Consider the following 11178-nt stretch of genomic DNA (forward strand, 5'->3'; position numbering starts at 1 on the left):
AAACTTCCCTTGGTAACATAAACATAACTGGACTATGATATACAAACTATAGCATGCAAAAATCCCCAAATTAAAGCTGTGTCATTTGAAATTTGGATGCTTTTTATACTCAATACATTTGTATAGACATAGATACAAGAACAAGTTACGTTTTTATTAAAACAGACATACCGAGCTTTAGCATGTTAAGATTCTAGGAATGCACTGTATGTTAAAAGTAGTATTTAACAACCTCAGGTTAAAATTATTTAATGAATCAGTAGCAAAATGCAGCTACTTGGGACCAGCAGAAAACTACAACTATCCATCACGCGTATCACAAACTATTGTTTGGTTCAGTTAGGTAAGTTTGGAATCATCAATTTCTTCTGATTCGGTAACACGCACTCAGTCTTTCCGCCTGTTTCACAAGTAAACCGTGAGCCCCTCAGGGCAGGGTTATATTCTAGACACCTTGCAGCCCCTGGTGCTCAGTGTCTAGGAGGCCCCTAACAGTAAGTGGAGATCAACCAAGGAATGTTTTTCAAGTATTCAGCACTTTCATAACTTGGTGAGCATTACACAACAGCACAGAACTAATGATCCAGTATCTGAGTACCTACTGTTCAACAGGTAATGCAGTTACAAAATGAGTAACACTTGACTCCTCCCTTGAATTAGGATTTATTTCTCTGAACAAGTCAAGCGCCAAAGGCTTCACCAGAAAACCTTGATTTGCACTATTTGTATGGCCAACAATGAGCCTCAACTTCTTTAAGCTTCCAGTTTCTCATCTCTAAAACAGATGAGGGTTCAAGAGAAAGAAATGTGAAAGTCCTCTGATTCAGAAGAACAACATATGCCAGTTGGTTCCCCACAGGACTCAACAAACTCTGATCAGACACTTCATCAAGAATGACACTAACACAAGCAAATTCAAGCATTCAGCTGGCTCCACACAAGGCCACCACCCTACCATCGCTGGGAAAAATCCTCAAGACAAACAGTACACTGACAGGTCAGAAATAGGATCTTAATCTGAGGACAATACAATCTAAAGATGATTTATAAATTTTCACTAGATGAATTTTTGAAAATCAAAACTACATGTTTTAATTTATCTAAGTTTTGTTAGAAAATTCCTACTGTAACTCAAGACAAAGAATACTATTAAAATTCAAACTTTAGTGTTTCTGAACAATGAAATAATCCAATGACCTTATGGGAAATAATGCCTCCTCCATCTCAAGACCACCTCCACCTAAAACCATCTCAAATGAGCGCAAAATCCTAAAGTTTCAAAATTTTGAAATTTTGAAATACACTAATAAATGTAGGGGAAAAATAAAGACACTAAGTATTTCAACTGATCAAATACAGCTTCCAACTGCACAGTAAGCTCCCAGAAGCATGTTATCTATCCATAATAACCTTTTCTTATCCACCTAAATTAACCTTTAGAAGACAACTAAATGCATCATTTGAATCAGCACTTCTTCACAGAATATGCCAATCAACACCACGCTCTCAAAGTAGGCAAGTTGAAAAAAAAAAAAAAAAAAAAAAACCCTAAAAATCTTCCCTCAAAAGTGAAAGATGCTATCAAGAATATTTCTGAGCTAAACGTTGATGGCACCTATTTAACTCAATTATCTAAACACAATGGACAACCATGAAATGCATCACCATTTATCTGTATACAGGAATTTACACAGCAAGGTCCCCTTTTCCACATGGACCTTAGATTTTTCTTGTGTCAGTTTTATACAGATCATCATCTAGGGTTCCTTAGTTTATTCAGGGAAAAATAACAATAAAATAAGGCATAGATAATGAAAGACTTAAGACTATTTCCCAGAAAGGCGACTTTAAAAACTGTCTTTCCACTCCTTGGACAACAAACATAAAACGTTTTTAAACTTTAAGACTTGGCTGCAACGAAATCCTTCAGCAATCGAGATTTTGAAGATTCTTTATCCAAATGTTGCAATATTAAACGCCTTCTTACCTTCTGCTACATCATCATCTACTGCTCCTTTCACCTGAGAAAAACACCACTGAATATCATTCCCTCCTCCAGCTCCTGAAAAAGAAAACATACCAATTAAAACTGAGTTCTGTTCGTGTTTACTCTCGTAAACACAGGGATGGTATCCATGGTTGGCATGACACTAATAGCCTGGTACTGCCCACACATACAACCACCACCCCAGAGCACCAACTTGGAAGAAGGTTAGTACCCAACAGTTAGTACCGATTTTAAAAAAGAGAGAGATATTCCAGGTCTCAAATATTTAAAGGCCATGTACTATCGTTAACATTGTACATATGTTCAAAACTCCCCTTCCATTTTCCCTTCCCCTCAAATACAGTAAAAAGCCTTACATTCAAGCAAGACCTACCAGAAAAAAGTAAATACCAGAGTTAAGAGAGTTTTCCTTTAAGGGTACAAAAGCCTGCAGAAGAGTTAGTAAAGTTACCATTAAACACGGAACGAAGAGAAAACTTCAGGAACATTACTGCCTGGGTGAGGAGCAATGATTCATATGAACCCTATCACCACAGAGCACACACAGCAAACACGACCTCACCACCCATTTCTTTGCATTTCATTACCAGCAAATCACTGGCTCCAGACAGAGAGGAAAAGAAACTGAACGGAAAGCTGGTGAAGAGATTGCCAAAGGAAGACTGTTCTGCCTCCCTTCACCCTAATCCCTCACAATCCAAAGGACCCCGCAAAGAATGAATTTTGCTCATTTGTCATCATCCTGTGCAAAGCAATTTTAATTTCACTTAAGTATTCAACAAGGCTAAAAAGCAACTTGTTTATAGCAAACTGTAAGTCAACCGACACGTTAACTTTTTTACAGGATAAATTATCCATCTAAACATTGATAAAAGCACGGAAAACGGGTTTAGCCCCCGAATGTTTCAATTTCACTTCCAAGCACGGAGGAGGAAACGTCCTGGATCTATGAAGAAAGAAACCGACTCTGGATCTAAAATTGATTCTAGTGGATGAAGGCAGAGAGTCAGCAACACCAAAACAGACGAAAATAATCCTCAAAGCAATTACTTTTCTCTTCCTTCACCTCCATTCCTGGCTAAATATTCCATCCTGGTTTTCTCTCTGCATCCTCCCCCCACCATCTCCAAGCCTTTACCTAAATCTCTCCCCCCCTAGGCTATTTATATCACTGAACTCCACACAACTATTTTAACTAACTCCCAGAAACCCTTTTGGGAAAAGGACATCTGCACAAAAGCTAGCATGCAAAACGGAAAGTTTAAATTACATTTTTTCATGCAACTTGCTGGATTAGAGGCCTTGCACTCTTTGGACGTGAAGGGTAAGAAACGACAGGGAAAATGGCTTAAGACAAAAAAATTCAGACTTACAGTCTCAAAAAATAAACGTATCCACAGTGGAAAGAAATACACATACGTCCCCATTGTATTTTAACTTGTAAAAAGCACTCTTCCTTCTCGTTGCAAAATGTATTTATTTGTATAAACATCCAAGGCTTGCGGCAGGGGGGAAAATAGGCATTAAATGAAGGAAGAGCCGCAAAAAAAAGCCCCGGGGGTGGGGGCGGAGGTTACACCGGGCTCCCAAGCGGCGGGGACAGATCCGCACTCGCCCCCACCCCGCCCCACCCACGCCTTACCCCTTCGCTCGCCGGCACACACCCCACCCCCACCCATGCCAAGGCTCCAGCCCTCATTTTAAAAGCCTTTTCGATGCCACAGCGACCCCTCGCCTCCCCAGAACCCTCCCTGCCCCCACCCCACCCCACAGGACCAATTCCCTGAAATCCGAGGGGCGCCCCGCGGCTCTCCGAGAGGCACAGGCGGTCGCTAGGGGGTGATGGAGGGAGGAGGAAGGAAGCGGTGCCTTGTCAGTGGAGAGGGTGATTTCTCCTTTACCTGCCATGTTGCGCTGCAAATGGTGACCCTGCTGGGTTCCTCGGGGTCTCCGCTTCCTGAACTCACCCCCCTCACCTGGGGATGGGGGGGTAGAGAGGGCGGATGGCGGCGGATGGCACCTGTGGGGGGAGGGGGCGGGGGTCGGGGGAGAAGGAAGGAGGGGCGGGCAGACCAGCCGGCAGGATGGTGGATTTCACTCTGGGGCTTCCCCGCTCTTGCTCTTTCTCCGGCAGCGGCGGCGGCGGCTACGACAGCGACGGCGGCGGCAGCGGCAGGGCAGGCGACTCCACTTTCAAAATGGCGCCGGCTGGCCTGGCCAGTGACGTCACCCGGTGGGCGGAGCCGACGGGCTGGGCCGAAGGGGCGGGGCGGGGCGAGGGCTGGGGCGGGGAGCAGAGGGGAAGGGGCGGGGAGCGGCCGGGCGGGCTCCTGGCCCCGCTCCTTCCCGCCCCGCCCCGCCCTCTGCGTCCCCGCCGGCCTGGCCTGCGCGGCGCTTTGGCCCGCGCGCTGCGGGTCTCCAGCTGCGTCTCCTGTGTCCACTTCGCCCGTCCCAGTCCGAGATCCTGCTGCACGTCGGTACCCACACCCTCGCGCCGTGTCGGCTCAGTGGTCCAGTTAACGTGCTCGCTGTAGGGATTGGTGGGGTCCTGTGTCTTTTTAGAGAATACCCGTATTGCTACTTAAAATAGTGACCCCCTCGGGGCAGCCCCGAGGCCAATGAGATACAGCGACGGTGGTGCAGACTCGCTGCTCAGCCGAGGTGAAAGTTCGCGGTTCTGAGGAGGACGTAGCTGGGCTGGTGCCATCCGGGTGAATTAAATTACCTTCTCATGGGCCCTGGGAACTGAGGCGAGAGAGCCCTTGGCAACTGAAGGCAGTTAAGAGTGGTTTCAAAAAAGAAGGCTGAGTTTGCTAGTAGCAGAATGTGGCCCAGGAAGTGGCCCAGGTCTGTCCATCTGAAAGTGGAGAAACAGTTAAGAGCTGGGCTCTGAAGCCAGGCTGCCGAATGCTGACTCCACGCGCGAGACGAGGGCACAATCCTACCTTACAGGATCGTCTTGAAGATTAAATGTCTTATTTTGAGTACATGATAAACGTTGGCTGCGGTTATGACTAGATTTGTATTGAAAGCACCTTCAATGGAGTTAAAAGGTATAAGGGAAAAAAGAAACTGGAAACACCAGTCATCAGCCAAGAAGGGATGTGTACTTCATTCAAAGATGCACTGAAGATGCAGTCACAACATACTGTACAGTTGACGTATCTCAGTCTCCGCAATACCTCTGAGAGATAGATAACCACATTTCCCACGTGACAGACACCTGTAAAAACATCCAAAATTTGACCTTATGGCAGAAAGGTGTATAAGGCATTCAGAGGCCAAGGAGAACTTCATGATTATTGTATACCTCCTCCCCATTAGCTCCACTTTCTACTTTATTCTTCCTTTTTTAAATTTTTGTTTGCCTTATTCTTGATCTGCAGAGCAGTTTGACTATAAAAACAAGTTTCAAAATTTCTCCGCAAGGAACAGCTGCACCATTGTATTTTTCCTACATTAACATTTCTCACTTGACCGATTAACAAACCAAAACTAAAAATGTATCCTGTATCTGTCATCCTTCAGCTACCTGTGCAAACAGTTAGAAAACAGCACTGTGTGCTGTGCTGACTTCTATTCTGGTTGATTTCCTTAATGTATTTCTCTGGATATGTCTGTATCATTCGTTTTCCTTTTTATTTTCTCTGCCCTTGTTTGATAATTCGATCCTAGACTCTGGAAAAGCTTAACCAGAGCTCAGAGAAAGAAAGAGAGAATGGATCATTAAACAAGAGGACTGGCACCTCTATACACAAGTCATTTTTCTTTTTTATCCTTCAGTTTTTGCCGTGTGTTAGATTTGTATCTTCACACTTCCTGAAAAGTGATTTGGTCTACATAAATGATTTGTTCTTCTTAGATGCTTGCCTGGAAACTGGGATAAGTTTAACAAAGTTTCATATAGCACTGACAATGTGCTGATTCTAGGAATATTATATAGAGTCTTGAAAGTGCTCTCTGCCTATGGAAGCTGAGATGGGCCTAATAAGGAAGGCTCAGTGCCCCCTGGAGCCCTGGTGTGAGTGACCTGGCACTTTTTGACCCTGGACAGTCATTTCAGTGGACCACAAGCTGCCTCTCTTTCTTCTGAATGGCACTTAAGAAGAGAGGCCAGGAAACCCATTAGCACAAAGACAAGGGTTACTCTTATTCATCTCCCCTTCCTTATCTTACATTCTATCTCCCATCCTCTGCAGGAGGGCTGTGTCCCTACCCCTTCACGTAAACAGTTTCTGTCAAGGTCATTAATCCTCTCCATGTTACCAAATCCAATGGTTACTTCTTTGGAGGTCTCTTTCTCTACGTCTCAAAAGCGTTTGAAACTGCTGATCACCATGCTTATTGAGAACCTTTTTTTTTTTCTTGACACACTATCGGTTCCCCTCCAACTTTCTAGCCAGCCTTTTCAATTTCCTTTGCTGGCTCCTCCTCCCAGACCACCCTCTAAATCTTAGGGTGCTCTGTCTCACTGGGTCCTCTTCTCTAACTGTGCACTCTCCCAGGCAGCCTCAGTATTTAGGGGAATTTACAGATGGAAATACCATGTATTTACCACTGACTGTCAAATCTAGCCCTCCAGCTCTGTCCTCATCCTGGAACTGCAGACACGCACCTCTCCCTGCCTACTTGATGTTTCTACAGATGTCCAATAGACATTTCAAAACAAGCACTGTCACACCATATGTCTTGACGCCACATCCCCTCCTTACCTTGGCAGATGCTGTCTTTTTCCCTGGAATGTCACAATCCACTTACCCTACCCCCATCCCAACATTCCCACAGGCCCATCACTCTTTCCTTCCTCAGCCAAGGAAACTCTTTCTGGTTGTTTAAAAACCAATGCAGATGTAACTACCTCCAGGAAGACTTCTCTGATATTTTCCCCCACTCCCTACCCACCTGAAGCTGTGTTAGGTGCCTTTCCAAGATGTCCTCATAAAATCAAATGCACTTCTCTCTTACCAGATCATGTTAGAATTATCTAAATATGTGTCTGTTACTAGACTGAGTTCTCTGAGGGTAGGAAGTATGTCTTATTCACTTCCATATCAACCGCCACATAATTTGTTGGGTTAATGGATGAACGAATAAATCTCTCTGGCTTGGGAAGAAAACCACTGACATGTTGGCTCCTTAAAGCTTCCCATAAATGTTTTCACTCACCCTTCTTAATCCTGGAAGAAAGAGACATTTTACAAATTATCTTGGTCATTCCGATCTACATTTGTTAGGCAATAGTTAGCTAAATATGTAAGTTGTTTATAGATCGAATCGTCCCCACTACTTCCAGCTGATCCTTTGTTCCTGAATATATATTATCCAAGAGAATCCCATAGGACACCATTCCCTCATCCACCTGAGACACATGCATGCATGAAAGCCTTTTTTTCACATAAGCCTGAGCCAGAACTTCAGCACCTGACCACATGCGAGGTGCACAAAGGAAGAGTTCTCAGCAGAACTGAGTTCAACTTAGGCACACCCGGAGGAAAACTCCCTCTGGGTTTTCCCAGTGAGGTCCTGCAGAGTCTGTAAGGCCCGGAGACGGTTTGCTTCCAACCTGAGCTGAGAGGCACTAAGGACACCCACAATGTCACCAGCAGGATGGAGCTAATGGGACTCACCCATGGGTTTCTGCAAGATGGCTTTTGAAAGAATATTACACTATCGGAGGAGAAGCCCTTGAAAGTTGTTCTTTCCCTTGGAGTTAATAACGCAAACTTCCTCCACAGTAAACAGGAATGACATGATTTAGATCTCTCCTCTAGGCCGTTAGAACTCGGGGTGTCTAGGAAAAGCCATCAACTCAAGGGTAAAAAGAGAGGTCCCTGATTAGACAATGATGCGGTTTAAAATTCTGGCAAACCCACCAGAGCCATGCTTTCTGACATGGAACAGATTCAAGGACTTTACAGGGAAAATTATAGGCAGATGTCAGCTTTTTACATACCTTTTTAATATCTGCAAATTCGACTTGGAAGGCAGTTTCCCCAAACTCTGCAGCGTCTGATATAACGACAATTCATCCCACAATGTTCAAGGTGTAGAACTCACTATCAAATCACCAAAATATCCTACACTAGCAAGTGTTTAAGGAAAACGATAGTAAATCCACCAGGAGGATTATCAGTTGTCAAATGTTTGCGGTAACAGAGGAAATTGCTTGTGCTTTAGGAACAGGACACAAAATGCAGATACAATACATGATCGCGAGTAGGTACAGCAAACATACCTAAAATGTGTAGAGTGGAGAATACAGGAAGGAGTGGCACAAGGTGTTCAGGGAAATGTATCTGGGCGGTGGCACAATGGGTGATTTTTTCTCCTTTGACATTTGCTTTTCTCCAAATATTCTATAATCAACATATATCAGGGAGAAGAATAAACTTAATTTTTAAGGTCAAGTCTAATGCTGGTAGAAGAGCATGAGGATAAATTCTATGTTACAGATTTTCCACATTAAAGTGAAGGTGGTGGTCCATTATACACAGAAGTGATTTAATCCATGGTTTTACCATAAAATAAAGAAACATTTTGTTTTGGTCTTTTAACAGTACATGTATTTCAAGATTATTAAATTCATGTCATTACCTTCTGTTTGTAAATTGCAACCAAAAATCTTTTATGCTTTCATGGGAGGTACACTGTATAACTGTGTACAACCTGAATGTCTCTTTGGTATACAATGCAAACTTTATGAAATTAAACATTATCTCTGAAATCTGTTTTCAGTGTTGCTTATAAATGATCATAAATGATCTGTGATGTATACAAAGTATTATTCAAAAGGCTTATTTGTTTGAAGTATGTCTACTTCATGTTGTAGATTTTCAAAGTGGCATTTGAGTTTAGCTATGACACCAGTATATGTTTTGTGTCTAAATAACAGAAATGTGTAGGCTCCAAGTCGGAGGGAACTTCAGACACTAACTGGCCCGATTCTCACAATAGCCAAGATATGGAAACAAATATAAGAGTCTGTCAACGGCAGAATGAATAAAAAAATTTTTTGATGTAGATGCAGGAATATTATTCAGTCTTAAGAAAGAAGGAGACACTCCCATTTGCAGCAACATGGATGAACCTGGTGGATGTTATACTAAGTGAAATAAGCCAGACACGGAAAGAAAATACTGCATGATTTCACTTATACTTAACTTTAAAAAGGTCAAACTCGTGGAAGCAAAGAGTAGAATGGTGGTTGCCAGGGGCTGGGGGGAGGGAGAAGTGGGGAGACGTTGGTCAAAGGGTACAGAGTTGCCATTATGTAGGATGAGTGAGATCTGGAGCTCTAATGGACAGTGTGATGACCATAGTTGATAATATCGTATTTATTATATATTGAAAAATATATGACTGGCGATTCTGCACTGTCCTTCATTATTCCGCTGGACTCATCGACAACATTGATAAAACAGCATTTCCACGAATTCTTACTTACGCACATTTCCTTACTTACACACATTCTTACCCAAGGGACATTCAGCCCCAAATGCTATATCCTTTGTGTGCTTCCATCAGACTTTCTACTCATCAGTTTTACACTAACTACTTGGATAAGCTATTGAGTCTGATATATGCAAGACCCTGATTACTGGATCCAAGTTCAGTCCCTGTTGCTTCCACCCCCTCAGCAACAGTTTGTCACTTAACCATCCGGAAAATAGCCTTTGATGTCGACACAGACTTCACAATACCTACCTCAGCAACAGGACTGCTGAATTCAAACTCTGGTCCAACACTGAGTCTGCCTTAAGCACTAAAAGCCCCTGACGGCTGTGGGGGAAGGGGATACCCTAAGCCAGGCTTCCTGTGGCCACCTTCCAGATTTTTGAGTGAGCCAAAGCCTTGATCATTTCAGTTTTTACCATAATTCAGGTTTCAAATCTCATATTATTATTCATGACAACAAAATCAACAATAATATTCTGCATTCGGACAGTACATTAGCTTTGTGAGGTATATTATCTCAAAGACAGTCATAAGATAAATGACGGGTTCTAAGAGATTAAGGCATTTGTTATTAAATGTGGGTGGCTTGCTCGAGGTCACCTAGCTGGTTAGTAGAAAGGCTGGGAGCTGGGAGCCCCTCTTTCTGTTCCTTCCATTATCCTACCCAGCTGCTTATGTCTCAACTGTTTACCTTGGTCCAGAGGATTTACAGAAGATACATTCCCAAGCACACACATTTGAAAAACAATCAAACCATAATGTGCCGAATAAAAATTCCTTGGGGGCTAAAACATGTAAACTAATCTACGAGGCTCCAAAATATGGCCTGGTACGAGTGTACCCCTCATCTTTAGAACAGACCCCTCCTCCCCCAACCCCAAAGAAAGGTTATGAATGCTTCTACAAACACTTGAAGATGGCTTTAGAGAAAATGGAAAGCTTAATGAATCAAATCTGGCTTACACTTAATAGACCTGCAAAAACCTCTCTGACATGGTGTGTTGGTAGCTTTGCAATAAAAATTTAAATTTAATAACTTCTTAATTTGGAAGGCAATAAAGCAATGACAAAAGTTAAACTTCAAAATTGCTTTCAGCCAGGGAAATTAGATGAGGCACCACTCTGCAAATGCTATTTGAAGCACCCACCTCCACTATCTAACCTCCTCCACCACAGCAAAGTTCACAGTCCCAACCAAGTTGCAGAAGGAAAAATCTGTGGTTCTTTTGAAGGTCACATAAGGATGCTATTGACAGTCCCACCTCCGTTCCCTGCCACAGTCCTTTCCAACCTAAGAAGATTTCCCTCCAGCACAGGTACCCACCTCAACGATTCAGCCTCTTTTATCGCTGTAGATTTTATGGCCCCAAACAGCTCATCCAGGGGAAAACGCTGCTTTGTGTCGGCGACAGAGGCTCGTCAAAATCAAGACAACATGATAAGGTAGTAACAGCTCCAACCCAGTTGGGAGACAGTGCCACAGCTAATGTCTGGACACATCCAAGAATAAATGGGCTTAAGCTACTTTAATTTAGCCAAAGTCTACAGTAAGAGCAAAGTAACTGAAGCGTGCCAGAGCTTGGTAAGTCACTGATTTCAGATAATTGAATTAACCAGGTGCTTCGTTAGGAAATCTGAAGATGAGACAGCAACATCTTCAGGTAGACCTAGACCAACATCTTGGGTGGACGTTGAAGTACTGATAACTGAGATCT

General features: G+C 43.2%; 1 protein-coding gene across 4 annotated transcripts in view; it reads right to left on the bottom strand.

The window, feature by feature from the left end:
• The window catches only part of PPP2R2A (protein phosphatase 2 regulatory subunit Balpha), a 75719-nt gene extending 71511 nt beyond the window's left edge, over positions 1–4208 (bottom strand). Inside the window, exons 1-2 of one of the 4 annotated variants that reach the window (XM_032471062.1) lie at positions 3910–4208; positions 1988–2062 (exon numbers count right to left, since the gene is read on the bottom strand). In XM_032471062.1, coding sequence (XP_032326953.1) covers positions 1988–2062; positions 3910–3916 — 82 coding nt within the window. In that variant the 5' untranslated portion in view covers positions 3917–4208. Of the gene's footprint in view, positions 1–1987; positions 2063–2459; positions 2517–3909 lie in introns of those variants that run through there. The other 3 variants (XM_032471061.1, XM_032471063.1, XM_014567072.2) reach the window with 3 other exon arrangements.
• Between the last annotated feature and the right edge of the window lie 6970 nt (positions 4209–11178).

Source organism: Camelus ferus, chromosome 31, assembly GCF_009834535.1.
Source record: "Camelus ferus isolate YT-003-E chromosome 31, BCGSAC_Cfer_1.0, whole genome shotgun sequence".
NCBI classification, from domain to species: Eukaryota; Metazoa; Chordata; class Mammalia; order Artiodactyla; family Camelidae; genus Camelus; species Camelus ferus.